The sequence below is a fragment of the Xylaria bambusicola genome (genome assembly GCF_022495145.1).
Source record: "Xylaria bambusicola strain CBS 139988 unplaced genomic scaffold F5B22scaffold_26, whole genome shotgun sequence".
NCBI classification, from domain to species: domain Eukaryota; kingdom Fungi; phylum Ascomycota; class Sordariomycetes; order Xylariales; family Xylariaceae; genus Xylaria; species Xylaria bambusicola.
In genome coordinates this window covers 209,018-236,709 of record NW_025953579.1, presented here as the reverse complement: position 1 = coordinate 236,709, position 27,692 = coordinate 209,018, and the positions used below count along the sequence as shown (strand labels likewise).

General features: G+C 48.6%; 11 protein-coding genes across 11 annotated transcripts; 7 read left to right on the top strand and 4 right to left on the bottom strand.

Annotated features, from left to right (window-relative positions):
- The first annotated feature begins 150 nt into the window (after positions 1 to 150).
- On the top strand, positions 151 to 2,026 carry F5B22DRAFT_610262 (tRNA-methyltransferase-domain-containing protein). Its single transcript, XM_047975183.1, has one exon. The coding sequence runs from the start codon at positions 298 to 300 to the stop codon at positions 1,720 to 1,722; it is 1,425 nt and encodes a 474-aa protein (XP_047829960.1). The 5' UTR covers positions 151 to 297; the 3' UTR covers positions 1,723 to 2,026.
- Positions 2,027 to 2,564: 538 nt separating this feature from the next.
- On the top strand, positions 2,565 to 3,953 carry F5B22DRAFT_226160 (putative NAD dependent epimerase/dehydratase). The gene has a single exon (XM_047969798.1). It carries the CDS (start codon positions 2,864 to 2,866, stop codon positions 3,842 to 3,844), a length of 981 nt encoding a protein of 326 aa, XP_047829959.1. The 5' UTR covers positions 2,565 to 2,863; the 3' UTR covers positions 3,845 to 3,953.
- On the bottom strand, positions 3,954 to 6,233 carry F5B22DRAFT_226159 (fungal-specific transcription factor domain-containing protein). Its single transcript, XM_047969797.1, has 2 exons — positions 5,582 to 6,233; positions 3,954 to 5,522 (listed from the first exon to the last, which is right to left on the bottom strand). Exons 1-2 carry the CDS (start codon positions 5,928 to 5,930, stop codon positions 4,063 to 4,065), a joined length of 1,809 nt encoding a protein of 602 aa, XP_047829958.1. The 5' UTR covers positions 5,931 to 6,233; the 3' UTR covers positions 3,954 to 4,062.
- Positions 6,234 to 7,369: 1,136 nt separating this feature from the next.
- F5B22DRAFT_647410 (uncharacterized protein) lies at positions 7,370 to 7,767 on the bottom strand (the record flags this gene model as incomplete). Its single annotated transcript, XM_047978868.1, has 2 exons — positions 7,370 to 7,521; positions 7,581 to 7,767. The coding sequence occupies 2 exons, from the start codon at positions 7,765 to 7,767 to the stop codon at positions 7,370 to 7,372; spliced, it is 339 nt and encodes a 112-aa protein (XP_047829957.1).
- A 959-nt stretch (positions 7,768 to 8,726) lies between these two features.
- On the top strand, positions 8,727 to 10,307 carry F5B22DRAFT_636976 (major facilitator superfamily-domain-containing protein; the record flags this gene model as incomplete). Its single annotated transcript, XM_047977370.1, has 2 exons — positions 8,727 to 9,652; positions 9,710 to 10,307. 2 exons carry the CDS (start codon positions 8,727 to 8,729, stop codon positions 10,305 to 10,307), a joined length of 1,524 nt encoding a protein of 507 aa, XP_047829956.1.
- A 1,190-nt stretch (positions 10,308 to 11,497) lies between these two features.
- On the top strand, positions 11,498 to 13,493 carry F5B22DRAFT_226152 (uncharacterized protein). Its single transcript, XM_047969796.1, has 2 exons — positions 11,498 to 11,558; positions 11,615 to 13,493. The coding sequence occupies exon 2, from the start codon at positions 11,790 to 11,792 to the stop codon at positions 13,101 to 13,103; it is 1,314 nt and encodes a 437-aa protein (XP_047829955.1). The 5' UTR covers positions 11,498 to 11,558; positions 11,615 to 11,789; the 3' UTR covers positions 13,104 to 13,493.
- A 353-nt stretch (positions 13,494 to 13,846) lies between these two features.
- F5B22DRAFT_610257 (uncharacterized protein) lies at positions 13,847 to 14,886 on the top strand. The gene has a single exon (XM_047975182.1). The coding sequence runs from the start codon at positions 13,884 to 13,886 to the stop codon at positions 14,577 to 14,579; it is 696 nt and encodes a 231-aa protein (XP_047829954.1). The 5' UTR covers positions 13,847 to 13,883; the 3' UTR covers positions 14,580 to 14,886.
- A 155-nt stretch (positions 14,887 to 15,041) lies between these two features.
- F5B22DRAFT_226061 (uncharacterized protein) lies at positions 15,042 to 17,753 on the top strand. Its single transcript, XM_047969795.1, has 2 exons — positions 15,042 to 15,284; positions 15,340 to 17,753. The coding sequence occupies exons 1-2, from the start codon at positions 15,161 to 15,163 to the stop codon at positions 17,481 to 17,483; spliced, it is 2,268 nt and encodes a 755-aa protein (XP_047829953.1). The 5' UTR covers positions 15,042 to 15,160; the 3' UTR covers positions 17,484 to 17,753.
- A 2,303-nt stretch (positions 17,754 to 20,056) lies between these two features.
- Positions 20,057 to 21,184, top strand: F5B22DRAFT_636972 (uncharacterized protein; the record flags this gene model as incomplete). The annotated part of the gene is made up of 4 exons (XM_047977369.1): positions 20,057 to 20,239; positions 20,312 to 20,431; positions 20,480 to 20,853; positions 20,923 to 21,184. The coding sequence occupies 4 exons, from the start codon at positions 20,057 to 20,059 to the stop codon at positions 21,182 to 21,184; spliced, it is 939 nt and encodes a 312-aa protein (XP_047829952.1).
- Positions 21,185 to 23,473: 2,289 nt separating this feature from the next.
- On the bottom strand, positions 23,474 to 25,043 carry F5B22DRAFT_610251 (putative alcohol dehydrogenase). The gene is made up of 3 exons (XM_047975181.1): positions 24,770 to 25,043; positions 24,230 to 24,682; positions 23,474 to 24,166 (listed from the first exon to the last, which is right to left on the bottom strand). The coding sequence occupies exons 1-3, from the start codon at positions 24,903 to 24,905 to the stop codon at positions 23,685 to 23,687; spliced, it is 1,071 nt and encodes a 356-aa protein (XP_047829951.1). The 5' UTR covers positions 24,906 to 25,043; the 3' UTR covers positions 23,474 to 23,684.
- Positions 25,044 to 25,698: 655 nt separating this feature from the next.
- On the bottom strand, positions 25,699 to 27,621 carry F5B22DRAFT_647403 (heterokaryon incompatibility protein-domain-containing protein; the record flags this gene model as incomplete). Its single annotated transcript, XM_047978867.1, has 1 exon — positions 25,699 to 27,621. One exon carries the CDS (start codon positions 27,619 to 27,621, stop codon positions 25,699 to 25,701), a length of 1,923 nt encoding a protein of 640 aa, XP_047829950.1.
- Between the last annotated feature and the right edge of the window lie 71 nt (positions 27,622 to 27,692).

The window sequence follows — 27,692 nt, the reverse complement described above, 5'->3', positions numbered from 1 at the left end:
GAATTCAAGATGGAAGACGCGACCAGACGCGTTAAGGGCACAGGGGCCTTGCCTTGGGTCTAGGGTATCCACGGCGGGGCCAGCTAGGTGGGTTAGCCCTGTGCTACGGCGGGGCACCTGCTAAAGCTATAGGTACGTCTTCAAGCTCCAAGAATTGAAATTTTGCTTCTCTATCTGCCAATTCATGCGTAACAGCATCACATTCGTTTGGGCTTTTTCAATACAACGGCTTCATCCTTAGAAGCTCGCGGCTCTTCTCTTCTTACATTGCATTAATTGTCTAGAAAAGTGCACAACATGGAACCATCTGAACCTACACTCGCAGAGTCGGCCGTTGACGAAAAAGCGGACACTTTGCCCGCGGCCGAGCCGAACAGCAATGCTGACACAAACGAGGAATTCAATGAGCCCCGAGGTGTGAAGCGATCGGCAGAAGACGACCTCGTCGACAACACTGGAGAAAATGACGCATCCCGCGACACAGATACTGCACGGCCCATCGGCGCATCCAGCGAAAACCCGCCCATGTCCAAAAGCCAGATGAAAAAGTTGAAAAGACAGAGGTTATGGGAAGAAGGTAGAGAGGATAGACGGCTCAAACGCATAGACAAACGACACGAAAGACAAGCGCGAAGACGAGCCGAGAAAGAAGAAGAAATAACCGCTGCTAAAGCTGAAGGTAGAGAGCCCGTCATACCAGGTGATCGCAGAAGACACAGGTCCATGAAAGGCTCTAAAGTCCCTATCGGCATCATCATCGATTGCCAATTCGAAAAATACATGACCAACGCGGAATTGATATCACTCTCGAGCCAGGTGACGAGATGCTATTCCGACAACAGAGGAGCTCAGCACCCCGTACACTTCTACATCAGTTCATATGGTGGCTACCTGAAAGAAAGAAACGAGACAATACTGAAGAACCATCATTTGAAATGGAAAGGCATTCGTTTCTGCGAGGGCGATTTCGCAGAAGCGGCCAAGGACGCAAAAGAGTGCATGGCTGGGCCTCAAGGCGGCCAATTGATCGACTTGCTACAGCAGAGTTCTACTGGGGAGACGAAAGCTTCAGTGGAATCAGCCGCCCCAAAGCCCACACCCGTCCCCGAACCAGAGGCGGAAGACGTGAACAAGTCCATCGTCTACTTGACGGCCGATTCACCACATACCCTGGACCATCTAGAACCAAACACCTGTTACGTCATCGGTGGCATAATCGACAAGAATAGAGAAAAGGGTCTATGCTATCAAATCGCACGCGATAAGAAAGTCAGAACAGCGAAACTGCCTATTAGCGAATACATGGTTCTTCAGCACAGACACGTCTTAGCTACTAACCATGTTCTCGAAATCATGTTGAAGTGGCTGGAAACGGGCGATTGGGGCAAAGCTTTTATGGAAATCATTCCTAAACGACGGGAAGGAAAGTTAAAGACGAATGAGGACACTCCGACCGAGACCCCGGAAGCTGAGGTCATAGAAGAGAGCGGGGATCTTAATAATTATGAAGCTGAGGCTGAACAGGACAACACGGCGCAGCTAGATGCGCCAGAATCCTCTACATCGAAAAACGGGAATGATGTGATGGAGGTCGAAGGAGATAATGCTGAGGAAGGTCTAGCGAAGAACGCCCTTGATGAGCCAAGGTGGTCTGCGCCGCCTCTCGAGCTAGAACCGACAGCGGAGGAAAAGGGGAAGCCAGCTGACATCGCCTCAAGCTGAAGCAAGAGGCGGCATGTTCCCTTTTTCTGGCATTTTTAGCGAATCATTATGATACCAACGCGGCATGTCATAGTATAGTGTCTGAAAGAATACTAGACTAGTAGCCAAGTCTACTTGGCGATTCGAATTATCATCCCATCAGTATTCTGACTGCCTGCTAGTTTGCGATGGGGCTTGTCTTTGATAGTCTCGAATCGAACAGTAGGAAATCAAATTTAAAAAATGGCAATTCTCAAAAATTAGTTCTGTCTGTTACATATGCGATAGATCACTCTAAATATCGTAGTAAGGGGATAATGATGACAGGTTGCTTTGAGAGTAGAAATGAGTATATAACACAGAACACTGGCTAATGTGGAGATGCCCCGGTATGTGTAAGAATCTTATCCACAGTGACTAATGCTGTTTCGTATTTTCTTCAGCGCCATCAGACAAGTTGTTGCCCGATTTCACTAATATAGTTATGAGGACCATATTCGCACGATTCTCGGGCCGAGTGCTTCGCCTACCTAGTTGAGGTGTTGCGGTGGTAGGTAAAGGGGGTTACGGAATAACTGTTAATAACGCGGTGCTAACACAAGATACTTCAATCTGTACGCAATCACTGTCTATTCGGGGTACTCCGCGTTAGAGTGGGGATAGTGTCAGCTTAGATCCCGCCGATAACTCCGCCTCACCGGCCTATCTGAAGGATATAAGACGCTTGTTTACGACTTCCGGGGATGCTACGGGGCCGGCTCGCCTTGTCTCCGACAGGATTCTACTACATCCACAGAAATAGTTCGGTATAGTACCCGCTTAGGCGGAATAAAGGTGTTCTTGGCTTCATAGCTCCGTAGCTTATTCTGTTGAGAGATGGAGGCGAAGCTGTGGAGTCCCGTAATGTGATGGGTATGTATGTAGGTTGGAAGTAAATGAGTATTTCACTATGTAGGTATATAAAGTGATGGCGTTCGCGCATTTGTTGAAGAAGATGGATGGACGCCATAAATTACCTATTCATTCATATCATACCTCTGCTTTCTTACCTAAGATACAGATAGTGTTCTTGCTACTACTCGCACGCTCGGTTCATCCTGGATAGAGCTGGTCATACCATAAACTACCCTCGAGCTCGAATACCTTCCAACTTAGCATCACCATGTCAGCCTCCAAACCCCAGCGTGTCTTCATCACCGGCGCAGGCGGCTACATCGGCTCCCGCTTGACCGAGTTCGCCCTACGCGCAGGCTACGCCGTCCACGGCCTAACCCGCACATCCGCCAAAGCCGCTCGTCTCCGCGGTCTCGGCGCCGTCCCCGTCGAAGGCGACATGTCGCGCCTCGATCTCCTCAGAGCCGAAGCCGCACAAGCCGACATCGTGGTCCATCTCGCAGACGCCTGGATCGACGACTTCTCCCAGCCCTACGACGACGTCGTGCGCATCGACGCGGCGGCTGTAGATGCCATGACCTTCGGCCTCGCGCAGTCACCATCCACCAGAAGGTTGTTCATCGGGACGTCTGGAGTGGGCGTTGTCAAGCCTGATGACAACGGCGGCGAGACGGATGAAGATGCCCCTGAGGACCCGAACCCGATTAATGGACGCATTCGCTGCGAGAAATATATCCTGAGTAAAGCGGGCGGGGAGATCAAGGTTTGCATTATGCGGCTCCCGCCGTTCGTCTACGGCCGCGGAGGAAGTGGTGTGAAGTTATTCATGGAAGTTTTCGCGAAGGTCGGGGCTGTGGTGCGTATTGGGGAGGGCAACGTGCAGACGAGCGTGGTGCATGTTGATGATGCCGCGCGCGCGTATGTGTGTGCGCTGGAGAAAGCTTGTGCTGAACCCGGAGTGATCAGCAAGGTGTATAATGTCACGGACACGAGCGATGTCTCGTTCCGGGAGTTCACGGATGCTATGGCGGCTACGCTGGGTCTGCCTGTGCGTGCGATGGATATCCCTGAGGCCATGGAATTTGCAGGCCCGCTTGCTGCTGGGTTTTTCTCGGGCCGGATCAGGGGTAAGGGCGATAGGGCTAGGGATGAGTTGGGATGGAATCCGACTGAGGTTGGTCTTGTTGAGGATATTCGGAATGGCTCGTATGTTGAGGTTGCGAAGGAGATTGTTGCCACTCGGACGTGATGGATGATGTGAAACCTGGTTCAGCAGCGAAGGTAGTTTGATGGTTCTTGGTGTATACTGTTCATGCGGCAATCCAGGATGCAATATCCTGTGATTCGCCCTAGATAGCTCATGGTACTTTAGTTGGATTGTGAACGCTTCTCTAGACTTGCATAGAAGTTATATTGAAAGACGGGTTTAGCGGTTCTTGTTTTCCCCAATTTCCAAATCAACTCAGATTAGACTATTAGACAGTCAATCTTTAAGCCTCGGAGTCGTGCAAGCCAGTCGCTACCGTCGTCATCCATTTCATCGGCTTCAGTTATCTCGCCAGGTGAGCCTGCCTCATGCTTATTATCACCTTTTATGGCGCTATCTCTCAGCTTCCAAATCTCTGCAAGTGTCTCCATGGCCGACGTGAGGAAGCCCCAGGGGCACAGGTCCCGCATCGCGCACATACGTTCAACGACCCATAACCTGTGCGTATCCGTCACCGCGTCCACGCCCGTAAGAAACACCGGCCAGAGAGTGTATTTGAACAGGGGACTGGTCTTAGGAATGAAGGAAAGCTGCTGGAATATGGTAGCGGCGAGATCCTCTGTCGTCGGTAGCGATGGGAATGAAGCGGGGTCTCCAATGCCTAGTCGCGTGCGCCGCCGTATCTCAGCCGGAAGCCCCGGCGCAACGAGCAGGATGTAAAGACACACAGCAGCGCGATACGTGGCGGCTATATGGCATCGCGATCGCAGTTCATGCTCGTTCACGGCACCGAGAATGCTGAACATACGCGCTGAGACTCCCGCTGCCCACGCTTGGATATCGAACGACTCTGCTTCTTGCAACAGCTGTAGATAGGCGTCCATGCGAGTTGCGGCTGGGGGGAGATCATTGCTGGTTTTGAGGTACTGTGTTATACGAGCTACCCGCAGAACGATACCCATAAGGAAGGCAGGGCAGCTATGGTAGCTGTTTGCTTCTGTTCGTGAGAGAATCCTCATCACTTTTGATACATCCCATGTCAAGGGCTGTGCTGCGTAGTCCAGAGTATGGAATGACGGCAATAATGAAGGTGAAGACGACACTAAGGATTGTAGGGCGCTATTCCATATGAAATATGCTACCGTGTCGGAAGTGACATAGTCGCAAGCAGTCAGTGGTTCAGAAGCTACCTCTAATGGTTTCTGAGATATAGTTGGGACCAAAAGGGAAGCTAGATCTAACGAAGATGGTGAGGGGGGTTTCAGTTGTGATTGGTGTTCATCCTTTTCCGGCAGTGCGAATGGCATTGTGGCAGGGCCGTGTATGGACAATAGTCTTCCCGCTACTGTTAGATGATCTTTCCAGCCGTCCTTGCCGGAGTCAATCAGTGTGAAGTTGACAAAGAAGAGGACGGTGGCGAGCAAGGCATCCTGGTCTGCCTGTGTTTGAGCATGGCGGTTACTGTCACGTCTTTCTTGGATTAATGCTATGAGATCCCGAATCGCTATTTGGCGGGCGTGGAGAGCATCTATCAAGGCGCTCTGCGCTACAGGTGAGTGTTCAGATGTAGCGTACCGAACTGCGTTGTAATAGTGAACTGCTGACACGCCGATGATAATGTGCTGTAGGTAAGAATATGCTTGAGACATAGGAATCAGCTCTCGAAAAGGATTGGTCCCCGAATCGTAGACGACAAGGTCTTGGCAGAATCGCGAAGCAACTGTAAACAGTAAGTACAGTGTCCTAGCAAGAGAATGGCACGAAGCAATGAGCACCTACAATAGGACAGATAGTGCCTCGATGAGCTACTCAGATCCTGTAGCAACGGATCGGCTAAGGCTAACTTCAATGTTTGCCGGTGACGATCATCCAGTTGATCGCGATTACATAGCTGTCTACCGTGGCGCCTGTCTGGAAGTACAAATTCAGAGTCCCGGAGACGTGTCACAGCCGCGCTTCGACTTTGGCATTGCCTATTAAAAGGGGCCGCTGGCTCAGCCCACCGGTAGAGTTTGCCGTAGCCGAGACATGTTTGCCCCGTCTTGGTGCACTTGTGGCACACCGGGACGGAACGGTCACACCGGAGCCGGCGACGTCGGCAGTTGTGACATGCTTTCCGGTTGTTCATAAGGTAGTGGAGACGCCGAGGAGCTTCCGTGTAGATATCATACCATAGTGAACTCAACGGCTGCTAACCAAAACCCCCAAGCCGGGAATGGGAATTTGTGCGGCAATTGTTGCATGTACTTAATATCAATGGCGTGCTTGAGGTCCACAAGCGGATCAAAGGCGGGGTCGAGCTACTCGATGACGAGTTCGCGGAATCTGTGAGTCAAGACTTACTCTTATGCAAGACGTGAACGGGAATTTCTGTTTTTGGATAAAAACTAGCAAATCTAGTAATCGCGTTTAAGGTAGTAGGTGCTCGGTTGCAATGATGTTGATGAAATCGACAAAGGGTCATGGGGCAAATCTCATAACTCCAAAAAAGATGAATAAGCCTGCTGGGGCCGAAGTTGACAAGACCCGGGGCTATACTAGATTTGGTAGCCAAGACGCAAGTTCTACATAAGTGGAAACTTGATCTAAGATCTACTATGGGATAATGAGAATTCGTCTACCTAGAGTGACCGCCCCTACATCCTACAGCGTGACACCTACCAGGCCAGTGTAAGCAGAGTTGCTTAATGCTCGATAAGCTTACACAGCAACACAGTAAAGGAAATGAAAAGGTTACGTAGCATTTTCACTCTTTCCACCTCACCATGTTTTTCTTCTCATTTAGCATCCTTCTTCTCAGCCATTATCTTCAGAGTGGACTGAGAAAGGTTCTAGACACTGAGTGATCTGATCCCATGACTCAGTGCCATCTACCAAATTTCTCACTGCCTCGATGACGGCATCCTCACAACCCCGGGTATCTTGTTCCCTCAGGGTGACAGAACCATTTGTAACTATATCAAAGTCCACCGCGATGCCTAGTGACGTGCTAAGCTCGTCATTCTGCTCATATCCCTTGCCAATGGAGGCACTGGATGAATCTATATTGCTTGCTGCACCCAGTTCACGTGTCTGGAAGATAGCTCGCCCGTAATGGTAGACTGGGCCTGTAACGAGTTCGCCGCGATGTCAATCTTATTCGGTGCAACGGCAAGGCGGAGTGACAAGACCTCAAATTTTCACTTGGCTACTATTACTAGAAATGGCGAAGAACGAGGGATAGATGCTGTTCTATTTCGGCCACCAAAAACCCTTGAACTCGGTGACGGCTGGATCTAGGTAATATCACATTTCCATATGATTTATCGATGCTAGCAGAAGCGAAAGACATTGTGCCTTAGTCCTGACTGAAGATTTAAACATCAAATTGAGGGGCACGGGAGGTAAGGCCATAGACTTGCTTTCTGGGTTACGGATGTTGTGCTTTTTTATCAAGTTTCCAAGTTGAGAACCGTCGTAATTGTCAATCTAGATAAAGATAGTGTTGGAGATTGTCACATTGCGCAAGAATCAGCAAGATCAAGTTCCAATTGATGGAATGGAACCAATAGTAACCTATATTAAGATTTATTGGTATTCAGCAACTGTTTGCTCATGTAGTTTCAGATCATTCGTAAAGTTGCCATTAATACCATAGGCTAAACGAAGTTTTAACACGTTCCCAACAAGATGATCTGCTCGAAGATATTCGCCAGTCTCAGAATCCTCGCACATCCAATCTGCAACTTGTCAACATGGCCGCTAGTCTTAAGTACGGTCTCACGGGTGATTACGGTACAATCCACCTCTAACATGTTCTCTTCAGGGACGAAATGCTTCCGCCATATGTCAACAATGTTGACTTGCGGGGCGCAGCCGGGGGAACTATTATAGCCATAAAGGCCACGGGTATCGCCGCACTTCCTCACCAACTCGAATAGAGTCCAATCGAAGGGATCGCCTTTCAACGTGGTCATGGATGCCATTACGCATATTAAATATAGAAACTAAATAGTAATTTCTGTTGAGAGGACGCATGAAGCACGGGCGCGTGAGTCACAGGCTGAATACCAATCACTGTCATTCCCGCCCCTGCTAAATCTGAAATGTCTCAGCGCTTAATGTGAGACAATTCTCAAGAACAGCCAACGAGAAAGTAGCATTTTCGGTCAGCGGTGGCATATTGTAGTGGAAGCTGGGGACACGCATTTGTAAATGTTCGTTTGACAACCAGATCGTGCAGTAGCTCTAGCAATTGTAGTTAGTAATTAGCCCCATTAACTTGTCCCCCCTTATTGGGCGAGTCGCTGATTAGTAATTGGCTAGTTCATGAATCTGTTGTACCATGTGTGGCATCATGGACAGGCTTCAACACGAAGCAACTCTGGGCCATCTCTGAATGATTTCTAAGTCAGAAATCCTAGTGCAAATCTATCTAGCGCATAAGATCCGACATTTCCATGGTGAGAGGCAAATGGCACAAGTCGATGGGGCGAGCACTTGTGTAGGCTGAAAGTGGCGGCCACTCTAGGTGGGCTCTAGCTCATCGACCGCTTCTCAAGAGATGCCAATATCCAATCATTCAGGATGGTTATTCCCCATCCGGTATGCAAATGTCAAATTGTACACGAACTATCGTATAGTAGCCATTGTGGATTTTTATATCTCCACTGGTACGTGGGCCGCTTCTCGCAGAATCCCTTGCATTACATACCGCTCATCCGCACACAACGGCAACGTGAATTTATTTATATGAATAGAGAATGCCGTCTCTCGAAAATGGATGAACTCAAGGAAGAAATATCCATTATCCTATCTTTTCATCTGCTTTGTACGCAGCCGTCGAATTGCTTGCTACGATACGATGGAACCCTCGATCCTTGAACGTGGTGGCGTTGCCACGCCGAATAGCTCTGCTGATGAAGCAGGTACATCTGCCGAAGAAATGGACAAGGCGGCACTGGAACGGCTTGCCCGGCAGCGACCGTCGATATTCCACAATGCGTATTCTGAATACGGATTCGTTCTCTCTATCATCTTGTCCATGATGATGTGTGAATACTTCGTGAGCGGCTTCAACATCGTTCTGCCCGAGGTCGCCGACGCTCTACACATTTCAGACGCGCAGCGTACATGGCCCGCTGCCGTGCCTAATCTAACGACAGCTGCGCTTCTGCTTCCGTTCGCCCGCATGTGCGATATCTATGGCGGGCGATATATCTTTCTGGGTGGACACGTCTGGGCTTTCATATGGTCTCTCGGTGCGGCTTTCAGCTCGAGCCCGACCATTCTCATCGTCTGTCGCGCTATGCAGGGAGTCGGATTCAGCGCCTTCTTGCCCGCCGGACTTGCCTTGCTAGGTCACACATATCGACCTGGACCGCGCAAGAACCTGGTATACAGTATTTATGGAGCGGTTGCCTGCATTGGTTTCTATTTCGGTATCCTTATAGGAGCTCTCGCAGCCCAGCTCCTGGACTGGCGGTGGTACTTCTACATAGGTTCCATCCTCGTCTTCCTTGTCGTTGTCGTCGGTGTGGTCACAATCCCGCGGAATCTAGGCGACCATGATCAAGGGGCAGTAATGGATTGGTGGGGATTGGTCACGGTAGTACCGGGATTGGTGCTCATTGTCTATGCGTTCAGTGATGGTGGACATGCTCCAGATGGCTGGCGCACTCCATACATCTACGTGACGTTCATCGTAGGCGTTCTCTTCCTCGCCGCCTTTGTCTATGTGGAAGGTTGGGTAGCCGCCCAGCCTCTTCTTCCTGCCGAGCTTTTCAAGCCAACATACATGAAGCGGTTGTGTGCCGGGCTTTTCTGCTCGTATGGAATATTTGGCATCTTTTTATTTTATGCAAGTTATTAGTGAGTCATTGATCGTGCCCTCTTTCTCTGTCACAGTTTTACTAACTTATATACCAGTGTTGAGACAGTCCTACATACAGCGCCTCTACAGACTGCTGCTTGGTTTCTTCCCCTTGCTGCGGGAGGAGTCGTCCTCGCAATCACCGGTGGCTTTGTTCTGCATATATTGTCTGGCCGGATCCTAATGATGATTTCTTGCGCGGGCTATACGCTGTGCTGCCTACTTTTCGCTTTACTTCCGAAGCAAACAAATGGTCAACCTTCAACGAGTTTTCTATACTGGGCTTATGTGTTCTCAGCCATGCTGAGTGGGACGATTGGCGTGGACATTGCATTCAATGTCACAAACGTTTATATCACAACTGCAATGCCTCGACGTCTACAAGCCACTGCCGGTGCGCTGATCAACAGTACATTATACCTCGGTATAGCGTTCTGGCTCGGTATCGCGGACCTTGCCATTGCCACCTCGGTGCAAATGCAGGGAGAAGAATCGCTTGGTCCCCGTGAGCAATACCAGATAGCCTTCTGGACTGGCGTTGGCTTGGCAGTGTTGTCATTCTTCCTTATCGTGACTGTTAACTTTGGGCGAGCGGAGGCGCAGATGACCGTAGACGAGAAGGCAGCGCTGGACGATGACGAAAGCCGTAACTGAGGAGAAACTGATGATAATCTCTTGAAGCAAACGGACGAGAAATGTTTTACGATTTAATGATTATTTTAGACCAGGATTTAGATTTGTATTAGATTTAGAAATTAAAACTCTGATTGTGTGAGACCTATACCAGTTCAGGCAAGTTCTAATGTTGCATACAATGGTTTAATTGTTAGTATGAAGTTTTCAGAGCTGAGGGTTTGGGATCCAAAAATAGAAGCCCCCATCATGCATAACGATGCCCTTTCCAATAGCATAGCAACTTCCAGCCTGCCCTATTCCACAACACTTTGCTGAATATTAATACTGCTCGCGAGATATACACACGATTCGCATCTTACTTCTCCCAACTGGGACTGTTATTATGCCCTCCGATGGTTTATCAACTATCGGGAAGTCATGGCGCTTCAGAGAGGCATTCTCATAACGCAAGAGACGGCTGTCGATAACTGTAGATGCATAATGGTGAATAAATTGTCGGAAGTCATCTTCGATTTTGATAATGCAGCGCTGTGAAACACCACGACAAATAAGCGCTCCATATTTCCTGGTATCTACGCCTTGATGTTCGGCTAATACGAAACGAAAAATCCGACTTTCTCAGAGACAACTAGCGCCTGGGGAACATAAATCTAAGTGCACACGCACCCCTTTCACTTTCCCTGCACATGAGTCACACATCTTCGACTCTTCAATCGAGCGACTCCATCATCGGAGCCCCTTTGGTGATAATCATGCCATTTTGTAAACTCTGCGGCACTCACTCCCCTCGACGTTGTACGCGTTCGACTACAATCCCAAGGTTCGTCACCGCAGCTGGAGCCGAATGTGCCGTCAAGGAGGTCCAAAAATGTACATTCACGTCAACTTTTAACGGCATGCGCTTCCGACCGAGTATCATATCTCTTTTAATACTATTACCCATATTTCATGAAATAGATTCTCTTAATTGACAGATATTCACATTCCAGTATAGGATTAGGATGACGATGAGTCAGCAAAGTGGCAAGGAATATAGAAAAGCTATCTGAGCAAGATCATGGCCTCGATTCTAACAGTGTATACTTCCAGCTTCTGTTTATTAGTGCAAAGCCAACGCGCCTTTCTACTAGAATTCATGACTGGAAGTTGTGACTCACTATGGTAAGCGAAACATTAGGGGCTTTGAGGTTACACTTGCTGCTAAAACTTCCATTTAGGAACTCATCAGGCAGCAGCGGTAGATGGATTGCGGGGTAGCAAAGCAAGCAGGTAACTATGAATAAACGCTTGTCACGTAATATTATATTAAGTGCCTCTATCAGCAGATGACCATTATAAACACCGAGTACCAGGCCTTCCCGAGGAATAATATTTCCTAAAGGCCACGCAGGGTAATATTACTAGCCAAAACGCGTCTCTTCCTCGGCTTCCGCCTTTCTCACCCTTTTTCGTACTACTATCTTCAAGTTCAAGTCTAGCAACTGAAGTCGGGAGTCAGCCATGCCTGTCACTATTAAGATCGCCCAACACGACGCCAACCCCGTCAGTGGCAAGTCGTGCCACACTGGCCTCACTTCAGAAGCACTCCTTATTGGCGCGGCCCCCGCCAAGCGCCCAGAGGTTGGAACCATCATCCAGTCCTCCTACCCACTCGGCGGCGACAGCAACCGCGCCATCTCGCCTTGTGATAACAGGCTCGTACGCACCATCTTCCAGGCTTATACCTCGCACCACCACCTGATCTTGCGTCCTGAGGACATCTGGTTTGCCATCCTCACACAATTCAGCTTTCACGTGAATGCCAACGCCGAGGCCCTGCGTCATAAGTTTGTCGCCCATGACGGGAAGGTAGGTCTTATCCTACGACAGTACTTTGACTCTCTCGCTACCATTGACTATGGCGATATGTGCACCAACATGACTCGTCTCATCGAGGCGAACATCACGGATCCTAGCCTTCGGGCCTGGATCATGCCCTCTTGGACTACAACGACCAAGGAGGACGTGATTGTGGCGAGTGTATGCATGATGGGCACCCTGCAGCGATACTTTGAGTATGTGTTTGACGCCTGCATGTGCGGTATCCCCACCGCGACCCTGCTCGGCGACCGCGCCGATTGGGTAGATCTCGCGAGTCGCGTTGAGCGGCTAGGCGAATATGGCGAAGAGCCTCAACTTTTTCGCGATGTGCTGCGGCCTGTTGTGCGTGGATTCGTGGAGACGTTCGACAATCCGGCTGATGAGCGTGTACGGGACTTCTGGTCTCGCGCGATCGATCACCAGAGAGGTAGTGGCATGAATCATCTCAGTGGGTGGATCACCGCTTTCTTGATATGGGATGAAGAGGGCAAATTCCGCATCACAAAAAGACTGCAGGACAGGGCTAAGGACGCCGCACAGAAGGCCTTTGCTCCGGATAGCAGCGCACCACTATCTCTGCATCCCCTTTCGGAGATTGGATGGGCTGGCTATCGCGTCGATCTTAATCAGGTCCCGGCTGGGTTCGTGTCCGTGCCTGTGAAGCTTAAGAATCCGGAGACGGAGGTTATGGTGGATACGCAGCTACTTGCGGGCTCCGTGGCTATGGAGGCCCTTACCTCCGAACCGCCGCAGCAGGAATCTTCCGATAATGGTGCGCGCTACACTGTCAAGCCCGTTACGGGTTGGTGGATGTACCAAGTCAAAGGGGGCGAGCTGGAGGGCAAGAACACGAGCCTCAAAGAGTTCCTGAAGAGCCGAAAAGATAAATGGACTGGCAGTGTCACGGGGACTGTTTACAAAGACGGTTTCTTGCACATTAATCGGGACGCTTAAGCGTGCAATGTACCTACAACAAGTGCCTGGAGTACTAACTAATCGGAACCTCTTGTATACGAGTTTAATGATGGTATGCTAATCGTAGCTGTAGAATACTACGTAGACCACACCGAACCAGGATCGCCACTTGTTATCTTTGGGAATAATTACACAAAAGAAAGGGAAAAGAAACAACAGAAATGTTCATATTGTGGGTGACAAGATAGGAAATGGTGAACCATAGCGTTTGGGTTCATTTCGACTTGAACCAGGACATTCATCATATGGGCAAAGCAGAATTCGGTACGGGCGAACTATCTCACAGCCTTAAATCCTATTTTTGATTCCGAGCCCACCCTCGCCGGCTCTATTGATGGATGAGCTGAAGGGCTCAAAGGCGTTCTTTTGAAGGGATAGAAAAGGAAGGCGGCCAGCGGCATCAGTCGGGAGAGGAGGAGTAGCATGCTCCGTGGGGCGGCGACCACTCCGGTTTTCTCAGCATGCGGATAGTAGAATACAAGCCCGGCGGCTGCGAGAAGAGAGCGGGACCGTTGCACCGCTATAGTGAGTTAGCGGGTGCTTTTGTACCGAGTGCTAAACATTGCATCAAGCGAGCTCGGCTTCAAGTTGGAGGTTCAGGCCTGGCTCATCTACTTGAGTCAGACCGAGTGCGGGGAGCAATGCCAGGTGCATAACGCGAATCAACATAGGTATAATAAGCAAATACACATCACCAGTGATCATATACAAGAGCTGGGACCCTTTTAGTGAAATTACTATTCATAACATTATTGCAATATGTTAGCGGAGCTCACAATGAACATAATGTCGACCTCACTTTCATTTATGGTTTTTCAAACAACATGCTTTATTATAGCATGGCTAGCGATTGGCCGCCATGTATCCCGCAATGGCCCAATCCCAGGAGCAAGAACCCTGAATAAAGTGCACAGCTGCCTATACTCGGCCATTTCAGCTATACTCCTGTATCTCGCATTATCACCGAATCACGACGAGATCGCGCGAACTTTCTATCACTTATCCAAGTTCTATGAATATATCGATGTTCTAACCGTGCGCGCTGGGGGTAGTTCCATCGACCTGCACTTCGGCTTCCATCACCTCACAACGCCGTATCTGACGTTCTTTCGCGTGTTACGCAGCAGTGAAGGCTGGCAAACTTTTGCTGCGCTGAACACCGCTCATCACGCGCTTATGTATGCTTATTTTGGTGGCGCAAGCTTCCTTCGTCCGCTACTCGATTTCACAGGGTGCGTTCAACTGATTGTTGGCGTTGCCGCCGAGGTGTATGTGGTTTGGTCTAATGGAGAGGACGGGGTGCAGGTGTGGCCGCACGTGTTCGCTGCTGTTCTTCTGAGCTCTTATTTCATTCTGTGGGTGAGAGAAATGAGAATGAGACGTGTGATACGAGGTCAAGCAGGCACGAAGGCTGAGGACGGTTTCTACAGATACTTCCTATTCTATTTATGGTGAGACAGCATTTGTGAAGATTATGAAACTAGTATCGGAGGGTGTAGATTAGTTTTAAAAGGGCTATCGACTGAGACTAAGTCTCGGTGTTGACTATCGTCACGGCGTTGAAGAAAGTGGGGAACATTCTCGACTTTCAATGACAATTATAAACATGAGTTACGCATCAAAGATAAGAAATTTACTTACTGAAAAGAAGGACATGTTTCAATATGTGATTTGGCGGGAAGGGAAACGTTCCTCACTCCGCACATGCTTCCTAGGCTCTTATAAGGTAACACATAGGGAAGAACCTTATACACGATAGAAGATGAATTGCTTTAGGCCTTCATAAAACCTTTTATAGATAAAGGAGGTTGATTGGGTGAATGAGGTTACTTCCGAAGTACTTCCGAAGAGTGCGTGCACCCGCCGTTAGGCTCATCCACTAAATACCGTCGCCCAGCGGGTTGCGCGACGCGTTTAGTTTTCTCTTATCCAATTTCTATTCTTCCCCCAATAACCAATAACCACGATTACCGAACTCATCGCCGCCACTACCAATACAAACCACACACACATTTTGTCACGATGCCGCTTTTGTAATGGATCCAAGCCAGGTAGCGACTATTCAAGCCCACCCCCTCGGCACACATCTCGATGCGGCGCGCACCGCATTCAACGAAGTCGTCGGGCCCTCTGACGACCTCGATACAGTCGGCGATGAAGGTAAATGCTAAATGCAAAATGCAACTCATGCCGAAATGCTCTGACACATATCTAGTGCTTCGGAATCCAGCACTCTGCCTTCTCCCTTTACTCCAGAACCATCCCGTCTCTCGCCTCCTGCCTTCTAGAACGGGTCGCGGCACCCTCCGAACCGACCTTCTCCGACTGGAAGCTTCTCTGGATTCCGGCGAACTAGATTTGAATCACATCCGACCGCTTCTCGATGCAGTGCTCACGAATGCCTCTGACACCGATATCTGGGAACAAGTCTACCACGCTGTTACTGAATCTACACCCCCCCGCAAACCCATCTCTTCTATCCTGCAGACACCATGGCGCCTCAATACAAGCAGCGTCGTAAATTCTTCGGAGAAGCGAGATCAGATGGATAAGTTATTGAGTGACGAACTTGGCGTTATGTACATCGATGTTCCGTATTTCTACGAAGCTTTTTGGGGTGGCATTCCACAACTTGAGACAGCATCCGAAATGATCTTCCAGAAATGCACGCAAGGAATGCAACCCCCCTTCCGAGAAGGCTGGACCGGATGGCCAAAAGATGCCAAGCAAGAAAGCGTTCTGGCCTGGCTTGCCGACATTATCGAACGCTTTTTAGGATGGGCGCAAGAGTATAGACCAACAATAACGCGCAGACCATTAGCGCAGCCCGACACACCACTCGAGGGCTCAGTCGCGAAGCGTAAGCTGGACGTTGGGCTTGTGGACGACCCGAAGGCCGATAAAGCTAGAGCCGGAAAGTACCATTGGTCACATATCCTAGTACCTGGCGAGCTTAAGAGCAACTCGAACGACGATATAGCATCCAAGGCCCACCTCGACATAGCAAGATATGTGAGGGAGGTTTTTACTGCCCAGCCTACGCGGCGCTTTATTCTAGCCTTTACCCTATGCGGAGATTGGATGCGGCTTTGGGAATTCGACCGGCTTGGAGGCATTGCATCGGAAAAGTTCAACATTAATACGGACGGACAGCGTTTCGTATCGACAATTCTTGGTTTCCTTTGGATGGACGATGAAGCTCTCGGTTTCGACCCTACAATTATCAAATCGGAACACCGGCAATATATCGAAATCCAACAGGATACAAAGATGGAGCGTCTTATTCTAGACAAAGTCATTAGACCAGCGCATAGCATAGTAGGCCGTGCGACTATATGCTGGAAAGCATATTTAGAAGGAGGCAAGTCGAAGCCCTTTGTTATTAAGGATTCATGGCAGTTCCCGGAACGCGATGAGGAAGGCGAACTGCTACAGCAAGCGACGCATCAAAAGGTAACAAACGTAGCGCGGCATTATTACCACGAGACGGTATATATACAGGGAAAAGAGGACAACATTCGGAGCAATGTTCGAAGAGGGCTGGATATCACAAGAGCAAGCAACTATCGAGTCGGGCGCGCACGTAACTTGCGGGTCACCGGCTCAAAGCGATCATCCAGCCAGACTGGTACCCTGCTTCCACCCGCCAAACGCTCTCGTTCAGGTTCTACATCTCCAACAAAGCACGATAACGAAACTCTTCTTAATCGGATACACCGACGCATTGTTCTCTGCGACTATGGGGAGCCCATCTATAAGGCAAGTTCCCGAGCTGCCTTACTCGCTGCATTAGAAGGATGTATTATAGGGCATGAGTCTCTTCTTAAGGCTGGCTTCCTTCACAGAGATATCTCCATCAATAATCTCATGATAAACAAGGGCTCTTCCTTTTTGATTGATCTAGACCTTGCAATTCATGTGGATCGAATAGAGGCGTCCGGTGCGAAGGGAATCACTGGTACGAGAGCCTTCATGGCAATTGGTGTCCTTATGGGCGAAGGTCACTCCTTTATGGACGATCTCGAGTCGTTCTTCTGGGTTCTCTTCTGGCTCTGCATTCATTATGATGGGCCAAATGAAAGAAAAGCTGTGAAGCAGTTTGAGAAGTGGAATATAGAGGATACCGATGAGCTAGCTCGACTAAAGCTAGGAACAATATCTAAAAGACCATACTTTAATAATACTGTATCAGCGCACTTTACCCCATACTATAGACCTTTGATACCTTGGGTCGTCAAGCTACGGGACGTGGTATTTCCTGATAATGGAAATTGGGAGAGAGAAGATAAAACTCTATATTCCCGGATGAGGCAAATCCTTCGCGAAGGCCAGAACGATCCACTAGTACTAGCAGACTAATAAATATCCATTGGCTTCTCAAGCATGTTCTGTAGCATATAAAGCATGCAGTTGAGTAGCCCTATCGCGTCCTGTTGGGGCTCGAGAAAATTGTAATTCAAGGGTGATGTTGTAACGAACTTGCCTTACGTCACCTGAGAGGCAAGCGCAGCAGCATCAGGGTGTTCTTGATTTGTAGGCAACACTAAGACAATCAGCGGAGTGCTCGGTAAGGAGGCTTGAAGCGAACTCCCACCATTATACAGAGAAAGAAGTATAGATGGAAGCCAAACGAGTGGGTATCATTATAATGAAGTTGATAGCTGAGGAGCCAAACTAAGCGAGTAATTGAATATCTAGGAGACCTGTTACATAGACAAAGGGGACCAGGTATGGACGTCAAGTTCATCACAACATCACCTATACTGAGCGCGATCTACTCGGTTACATAGCTAAGCATAGCAGCTCGGGCCCAGATTCCGTTCACATTCCTATTCAAGGGCCCTCCAGGTAAGGCAGTTAACCATATCTTTGATGAGAGTCGTATACTAATTGAGTACGGGAATAGGAACTGGAAAAACGACGGTGGCGCGCAAGGTCAGCCAATTATACTACGACATGGGAATTCTAGCATCACGAGACTACATTGAATGCTCCGCGTCTGATCTAATAGGCCAATGCTTAGGTCAGACTGGACCAAAAACCCAGGCAAAACTGACCGAAGGTTCAGGAAATCTATCTCAGGCTAATGGCCTCCCTATTCGGAAGATGGGTCCAAAGGCTCACCCGAGCGCCAACTCCGTTGCAGCAAAGGTCAATGAAGGAAAACCGTCCTCTCCACAAGAAATAGAGACCTAAAAACAACTAAACCCAAAAGGCTCCGTAGAGTTTTCACCTCAACGTGACCCTGGAATAACGGACGAAGTGTGGCAGCAATTGCAGCGCAACATTGCAGAAGGGAAGGCTTTGGAACAAGCACGACAAGCTTTCATCGCATCTCTGGAAAAGGGACACGCGGCGCAAGAAGCGGCTAAAGAGGCAAGACTCAACGAAATTTGACGCTTAAAAGTAGAGAAACGCGGAGCTGACGAAAAACGTCGTCGAGCGATTGATGAGCAGCTGTGGAAAGAAAAGCGGCGGATGCAGGCCATCCTAAAGCGAAGAGAGAAGCCTAAGAGAGGCTGAGCAAGGCGCAAGGAGATGGCGATACAGAAGAAAATTCGAGATATGGAAGTTTGCCCAGTAGGTTCAGGTGGATTAGAGAAGGAGCAGGTTATCGGTGTAGTTAGAACATATAATAGTATATAACTTTGAAGTCAACCAATTGAATATAGAAAGTACTCGTATTGAAAATGGATGAAAATTGAATAGCTTACTTCACGGAGCCATCGTGAGAATTTGCGACAAGCCCCTATTATGGAGCTATATAGTATTAGCCACAAGTGGCTTTGACCCCAAATGCCCCCTTTTTTAGCCACAATCGCCGTAGCATCAAGGAAATGCCGACATAAAGCATAAGCGCAACTCCGCCAAATCTCTGCGCATGGGAAATGGGTTTAACACATCTGTACAGGTACCTATATGGGTAACTGGTTTGCTTCAGCCGGTAGATATATAAACCCAGGCGGAGGGTATTGTAACATACTATAGCAGGCAATCTGGAAGCACCGTACCTATGACTATGCGGACATGCACGGCATCCTGGGGGCTAAAGACGTGCAAGAGGGGAGTGGCAGCGCGCAGATGTGGATTATTACTACTGCCTTCCATCAACAGCCAGAGCCCTTGATCTTTCCATAATCATAATCATGTTAAACTTGAGAAAAGTGGTCCAATTATGATTATGAGAAATAAACTTCCATGTCTTTTGTTAAATGTGATGCATCCCACGATGTCGTTTTGGCAAAGTGCGACAGTTTCAATCCGGTGTATCAAACTAATAGTACTGTTCTTAATACCATATCAGCAATAGACGTACGTACAATACGACGGCATCATTTCTTTGCAACAGATCTTACTCACGTCTCCCTTTTGGGGCAGTAATGATGACAGGGTTGTATGGCGTTCCTGTCAAGGTGAAGTGAAAGCTCAGTCTCCCCTCCCAGATGTCGCATTTTATGCCGATCATCTCTTCAAAGTAGTCTGTCGACAGCAGGCTGGCATAATAACTGCTACGCCAAGATGAGTTCATTGGCAGACACCTGGCATGCAGAAAGCTTGTCATTTTTGAAGTTTTTGAGAGTAACGTAGGGTAGTATTGAGAAGGAGCAACTTGCATCTGTGTGCTGTAGATAGGGATACTACTGGATGTTACAAAAAGGACAAATCCCAGTCACCTCTAAGACAACCAAAACTCTGGACTTGCTGGTTTGTGTAATTGGTATTCTGACCTATCGATCCCTCGTTGTGCCACATATTAAATGGTTTGATAAGTCTGGTCTCGAACGTCAAAAACGACGCCGTTAGACGTTCGAGCGGTGTAACGGTTATTATATAGCCCCACCTACGTTCAACATCTGGTGATGTTTTTCCTCCCTTTCTCGTCACCTTTTCGTAACCGAACCATCTTTTGTGATAATCAGAACAATTACCCAATGACTGCGTATTCGAATACCTTTGCAAGTGCGCTTCCGCATAACGCACTGGGGAGAGCCGATCTTATCGTCGAGACGGTATTCCTCACTATCGCCTTCCTTTGCACTAGCGTTAGGCTTTGGTCGCGGCGACTGAATAAAACCCAGCTCCAAGCTAATGACTATCTGGTTCTTACGGCTCTGGTTTGTACATCTGCAAATTTCTTCTCGAGACTGGCGATGAAAGTCATGAAAGGTTGACGCAGCGCCTTCTAGGTTATCGCAACTGCCCGATATGCCTTGATGGTTGTTCTCGTTGTGAAGTGTGGCCTAGGGCTCCATATCAACGAAGTAGACAGCATTGGTGGTCCGGACACAATTGTCATCTTCCACAAGGTTTGTCGTTGAGCATTCTTCGCTATCAACTCTAACGATTGATGCTAGCTTATCTATGCGACCGATCTGATGTGGATTACCCTCGTCGTCTTGATCAAGGTGTCGATACTGCACTTCTATAGCGTCACCTTTCCCGTGGAGTGGTTCCGCTATCTGGTATACGGAGTCATGGCCTTTGCCATTGCTTTCTGGGTCGCGGCTTTTTTCAGTCAGGTTTTCTTCTGCATACCGCCTCAGAAGTTATGGCTCCCGAACATACCTGGACACTGTAGTAATATGGTCACGAACAAAACGGCAGTGGCGTCGATAGACCTCGGTATTGATATTGTCGTGATCGCGCTTCCCATGCCTCTCCTCTGGAGACTGAATCTAGCCACGGCAAAAAAGATTTCTCTGACATTCATTTTTGGACTGGGATTTATGTATGTTTTTCAATCAGCTCTAGTACCCTGATTTTTTGATCATGTGTATTAATCAGCAGGCTTTCTTAGAATTATCATCTTCACCTCTGTCCGCCTTCATTTCATCTCCGAACTCGACTCCCCTGACATAACGTATGAATTCCTAGAAATCGGCATAACTACGTCGCTTGTTCCATTATTAGGCGTCCTTACTGCGAACCTACCTATCTCTTACCCAGTCTTCAAAAGGGTATTCCTCATCCCATCACCACAGTCAAGCCGTGCGGCCGACCCCGACAACTTCCATAGGTTAAGAGAAGAAGAGTATCGTCTCACTAATATAGAGAGTTAGTCCAACCCACCCTGAAGGCGACCGATCATTTCGCCCACTTATGATTCAGATTACTGATACCTCGAAATAGCGCCTCACCGTGCGAGTGCTACCAACGTCAGGAAAATCAACGTCAAAAGGGATTGGGATGTAAACTCATTTCCTGCATTTGACGGCCACCCAAATTTGACTTATTCCGATCGAACTGTTCTGGAATGAGAAATTTCAAGTTGTTTATGTGCGGGGGACAGGGAAAGCAAATCATGGCAATTGGGGGTTGGCGAGATTCCTCGAAACAAAATACTGCATCACAATGAACTATTACAACCCCTCCTCGTCCACAAAGGAGAAACAAAAGGAGGAGGTAGTTCGTTTCTAAAAGTTGTTGGGGTGCTAGCTTCAAGGTAGGATCAAAAGCAGTTCACATGCAGAGCTTATTGGTTGAAATGGAATGGATGCGACTGAGGCTCGCCTAGATCCGATGTCAACGGTGGGATTCATATGAGTCTACAATATAATGCCCAGTGAGCTATAGTAACTTCATAACTGGTAATCTGGCTGAGAACAGCAAGGTGTGTGACTATAGAGAAGCAGTGACTGCACATTGTACTCGTAATGTAGTTTCCTCAATTGAACTGAGATGACGATGCATATAGAGTATGACCTCCGGTTAGCAAGCTTTCTCGTTCCTCATCGTACGTTACTACAGCGGAATAGTGAAACCTTAAAAGAGCTTCAACCTAAGCAGGATCCCCAAGTTTCTATGTTGTCTACATGAATTCAACTTATCAAGTCAGACCACTTGTTCCTACCGAATAGAGATAGGATCCGCGAGCAAGGTTTCTAAACTTGAAAGGCCGCCTCAGTGACTAATTCTCGAGATACATATTTTTCAAGTTCCCTGTTCAATAAACCCTCAACATATTTCCTCAAATATGAATCCTCCTTAGCAACTCACGAGATATTGCTGTAGCACCCAACATGCATACAGGGTGTACCAACGTTGCAACATGGAAGCTTAGTCAGATCTGCCGTCACACTGCTTTCAAATTAATTCGGTAGATGGTCCTCTTACTAGATTGCAGCAGTTATTGGTATGGAGAGGCTAAGTGATGGGACATAAATGGATAGTTCATCGTTGCGGAAGGTGTCCGCACCGCGCACCCCTGCAATAATTATTCGGCAGTCATTCTTGGGGTCGAGATGCGGGTAGCCTTGTCTCGTAAGAAGGTTTTCAGTAAGCCAAATATAGTTTCTTTACAGTATCTCATATATTCATTCTCCTTCACCCGTCTCAATACCTACCACCACACCAAACCAACCGAAGCCGATCGATAACGCGACTCGAAGCCTAATATTCATCATCAGGACATGTATTTAGGTAATACAGATTTCCTCCTTCTCTACCGCTGCATAGATACGGGGGAATCAGAGCCTCATTATATGTACATTATGCATGGCGCAACGAATGAGACAAGCTTCCGCCATGAGGATTTCCGGGAACCCTTCCTACCCCGCTTCGGCACCGGCCTTGCCTCGGGATAGCAATCAACATTGCTTTCGAGTTCAATCCGGTGTTACGTACTAGTAGCGGGCGCCGTTGTGAGCTTACTCCTGGCGAATTATCGATGTACGCCCACCATCTTTTGATTCACGGCACTTGGGTGGTCTGGTACGAATACGTCTATTAAGGGGGTTGAGTTATTAAAGCATTATTCCGTCTTAAACTTGAATGCACCGGGAAGATGCTACGTGAGAGTGAATGTGCTATGCATCATGCCGGCAATGACACCTGAAGATCCCCGCCATAAATGATTCATGTAAGCCCACATGCTTGTTTCGGTTGGCTAAAAGACTTTCTAGGATCATGTTCTGATTGACACGTCACACTGGGCTGTTCAGTAGGGTAACTCTTCACCAACGACTGACGGCAATGAAACACGGTAGCTTCTCAAAGCCCGCCTCTGGCTAGATCCGGTGAGAGTCGTGTTTAGCATCGAATAGTTTGGTCTGGATATCAGGCTCATTGAACGTATGGGAGCAAGTAGCCAATAGGATTCTTCCGTTGCCTCCAGGCCCTTCCTAGGTCGAATGTCTCTTACTTACTAACCAAAACAATCTCATTTCACCTGGCTGGATAATATGGCGACTGTTTGATACTTGCTCAAGGCCTATGAGTTGGAATTCGGAAACCTGAAGGCCTCGTCGACTTGAACATCGATTCTATCGCCATTCTTTAGTGATGAACATTGTTTCCATCAATGTGAAATGAAATCAAATCACGACTAATGATTTTCAAAAATCAAATGTGGTCATTGTAAATTGCATTTCAGGTGAGAGGGGCACCAAGCTGACAGCCGTTTCAAGGAGTCTCGCGACGGCCACTAATGACCTAACAGCGGCGCGAAAAGGGGCTCACCATAACCAAATTGAACATCTCCCCATGTTCAGATAATGGTTCGTGATGGGTCGTTCTTATGGAATATATGATATCATGTAACCAGTAATTAAGACTTTCAATTCAATCATCGCCAACTCTAATTACGACTTTCCCGAGATGTGAGCCCATCTGCAAGTGTTCTAATGCTGCTTTCACATCGGCAAAGCCAAAGATCCGATCAACAATCGGACGCACGGAGTTCTCCTCATACACGAGTCTCATCATTTCCTCGACACGGTCTCGCGGGCCAATGTTTATACCCTTCAGACTGGCATTGCGCTGAATAAGGCGCATGCCTACTGCGATTTGATTCTCGCCTCCTTCCTCCATCAGCCCGGTCAAGATTCCGACAGCGCTGACCGTACCGCCATGTGCAACGCAGCATAGACTCTTGTTCATCGTCCCCGGACCACCGGTCTCGACAATGACGTCTGCTCCACGACCATTAGTGAGGCGCAACACCTCGTTGTCCCAGTTGGGGTTTGTCTTGTAGTTGATGACATAGTTTGCGCCAAGTGCCCTTGCTTTCTCGAGTTTGGAGTTCGAGGAAGAGGTCACGATCGCTGAAACCCGTCAGTCAGAGCGTGTTAAGAGAAACCCTGGCACTAGTACGGGGAATTGCTCACTGGTTAAGCCAAGTGCATGTGCCTGCTGCAGTGCGGCGATCGAGACTCCGCCAGTCCCCTGGAGACAAATGAATACATCTTCCCCGCGTCTCGGTGAGTTAATGGGCTGATCCCAGTTTAATGCCATCCACGCCGTGATAGCAGCGATGGTGAGCGTGCATGCCTCTTCGTCAGACATGTGGCTGGGTGTTCGGACGAGGCCTGCTGCTGGAAAGACACGATACTGAGCCAATACCCCTGGCAACGGGATTCCGATGCCGGCTGCTGCATGTTCTGGGTGCATAGGTCCCGTCAAGTGGTTTGAGCGCGCCAAGCTAAAGACTCGGTCGCCTTCTTTCCAAAGTAATCCGGCTGTCGATCCGCCGATACGAACGATGGTGCCGCTCGCGTCGGAGCATGGGACTATGGCGTTCGCTGGAGAGCCGTATCGGTTTTTGAATGCTCCGGTGATCACTATCCACCTTTGTTAGATGAACGTGATACATTGGTGTGACGTATACCCAAGCAACCGAAGTAGCGAAGGGTATTAAAGTTCCGTACGTTGAAGATCGCGGTTGTTAAGCGACACGCAATTGATTCTCACCAGTACTTCATTTTCTTTTAGTTCTGCTGGGGTTGGTGTTGTTTCCAACTTGAGGTTATCAATACCATCCATTAATGTAGTCCATTGCTTCATATTGACACTAGTCTGAGGAGGAATTTGTTATTTGAGTGCTAAGGGGTATTGTGATGAAAGTGATGTCTAAGGAAGGGACTGTCTTGCAAGACGTCTATCTCAATAAGGGCTGGATGATTATTATCCCGGAGTGGTGGGTTACTGTCATTTAAGCGCGTTAATCTTGCACGGGGTTAAGGATTCGTTATGGGCCGTGACAATTACTAATGCGCCTCTGCCCCTCTGAATACCGCTTCAATTGAGCTGACTAATCCATTAACTATTCCAACTCCCTCTCCAAAATGTAACGCATAGATGTACAACAGGTGAATTTGAGACCTTTGGGTGCCTCAGATAAAGACAGATAAACAAGAAATGCTGGTATTAGGACCGCCATGCACCAGTCCCCCAGAAATTATTAGATGTGAGACAACTATTGTGTATTTGGCAGATGTAAGGCCTTGACCTAGGTTCAAGGGCGACTAAAATGAACGTGGTTTTAAAGTCCCTGATAATAAACATTACACATATCGGCAGGAACGAGACTGTCTAATCTATGTCGTGCTCGCAACCTAAGATTGCGGATCTCACGTTCATACCTGCTTACTTACTTGATTGATTTGCTTGGTGGGCTTGGTGTAGTTGTAGAGTTGCCTGGGGCACAAACCCCTGGCAGTACCAAAGCCCGACGACATGCCTTGCGATCCTTGGGCGCCCACCATCCCTTGCTCTTTGTTTCCCTTCCTTATCTATCTGCACTTGAACGCAACCTCAATACGCTAAAGTAAGTAGTGTGGTGGGTATTCAGTCCAACCTATTCAATGCAGAAATCCCTTTCGGGACAAGCATCACCACCCAAGCCTGCTCCATCCATAAATCCGTCCAAGAAACATTCCCCTACTAATTTGAAAGTACCCTCCCCCTCACCACCGGACTGCCGCAGCAAAACGGGAACGCTGCAACCTAAAAGCACGCAAACCAGATCCCCCTTGCTCGCCTTTTCAGAGACCATACCGATACGTCCGTTACGAGTGACCATCAGACGTAACGACATCCTCATGACAGTATCGAAGAATCTACCAAAAAAAGAGTCAAAGATGTACTCATCCTGGTTCGGAGCTGATGAGGACAAGCCGACGCCGATGGCTTCGTTGCTGTCGCGAAGGACGTTCTCAAAGCTGCGCCCCTGAATCAGGATAGATGTGGTGTAATCATACCATTCCTGGAACTCTTTAGTCACGAGCGATACCGAACCCACCATGAGCTGGCTACATAGCCACATGAAATCGTAAAAGAACTCATCGGCAGGCATGGCAATGCGCATGAATCGATCTTTTCGGTCCAGCACTAAGCTTTTGCACACACTTCGAAGAATTTCTGATGCTGAAATGCATCCAGATGCTACCTCGGTCAAGTTCACTTGGGCGGAACACTGGACTAATTTGGTATTCCTAGATCCGGCAAGTCCATCGACCACATCCACGATCCTTCCGCGAGCGACAAGTTTCAAGCCTTTGAATATGCATATGGCCACGCTGTCTTTGGTAGCGGCATAGCGGGGCGACGGACCACTGGGCTCATCGACGGTCAGGGCGAAGGGGCGAAGATTTCCGATATGAGGCTTTGCACTTTGGCTGACCATCAGAGGAACCGACAGAGGGTCTATCCTTGCTCGCCAGTCAGGTGCCCATGATGGCAGCACAGAGCCAGGCAAAGAGCTATATATCGAGGCAAAGCAGATGATATCCAGTGACTTGTAGTGCTTAATAAATGCCTTCGCGAAGCGCAGGTATGTATCTTCCACGCTCTCCGAGTAATCTACGTCTAGGAAGCAGGTATCGGAGGCTAGTGCCTTAATGCCATACAAACGATCTCGGTCATCTGTAGCCTCAAAACATGAAGTGTAGGCGGCCAGCGCTACTAAACTTATGTGGAGCTTATTGGTCTCGTCCTGCCCCTTTTTGTATAGTACCTGTACTCTTCTTCGGCTGAATCCATGACGAAAGGCAGGAGTTCCTTTGAATGCGACGGACGTGCACTGGTCCGCACCGATCAGAGCCCCCTCGACGGCGAACCGGCTGAAGCTCCGCATCCCCCACCAGAATGAGGCGTTTGTGTTCATGGCATATTCCTGAACAGTCCAGATCCTAGACCACCACTGCCGCTGGAAGAAACTTGTCAGGGCGGCCCAATGTGGCTGATAATGGTCTTGCTGGAAAATGCGGCGAATCTCGTCGGAGCCAGGACGGTATGTTTGCTGTCTGACTGTCTTGTTGAGTAGTTGGATAAAGTCAACAGCACGATCTGTGTGGTCTAACTCCTCGCCCAGCCAAATGATGACGGCGTGGGCATTGCGATAGATTTGCCCCATTAGCTGCACCTGCTGGCTCCTCTCTTCCACGTCCCTTAGGTTAATGCAGATCGAGTCGATCCACCACCACAGGTCATCCGACTCGGCACCCTTTAAGAGCAGGACGCGAAAGAAACTATGCATCGTATCGAGGACACGGAGGGGTCCTTGCTTAGTTTCAAGCACATGGCATTCTTCTGTGGCGTTAGTAGCTGGGCTTTCGCTTAACCAGGAATATGACAGAGCGTTGTAAGGAGGGATAGGTCCCCCAAGCGGGAACGTCTTGAGAACACCTGATATGCGGTCGCTGTCATGCTTGAATTTCACCAGCCGAACCTCATCGTGATGGATCGGCTCATAGCTGTAGGAAAAATAATCATCATCCATTCTAGTCGGATGGAGTCAGCAGCGACCGAAGCTCGTGGGTACGAGTCCTTGGAGGGCGATGGTGGTCAGTG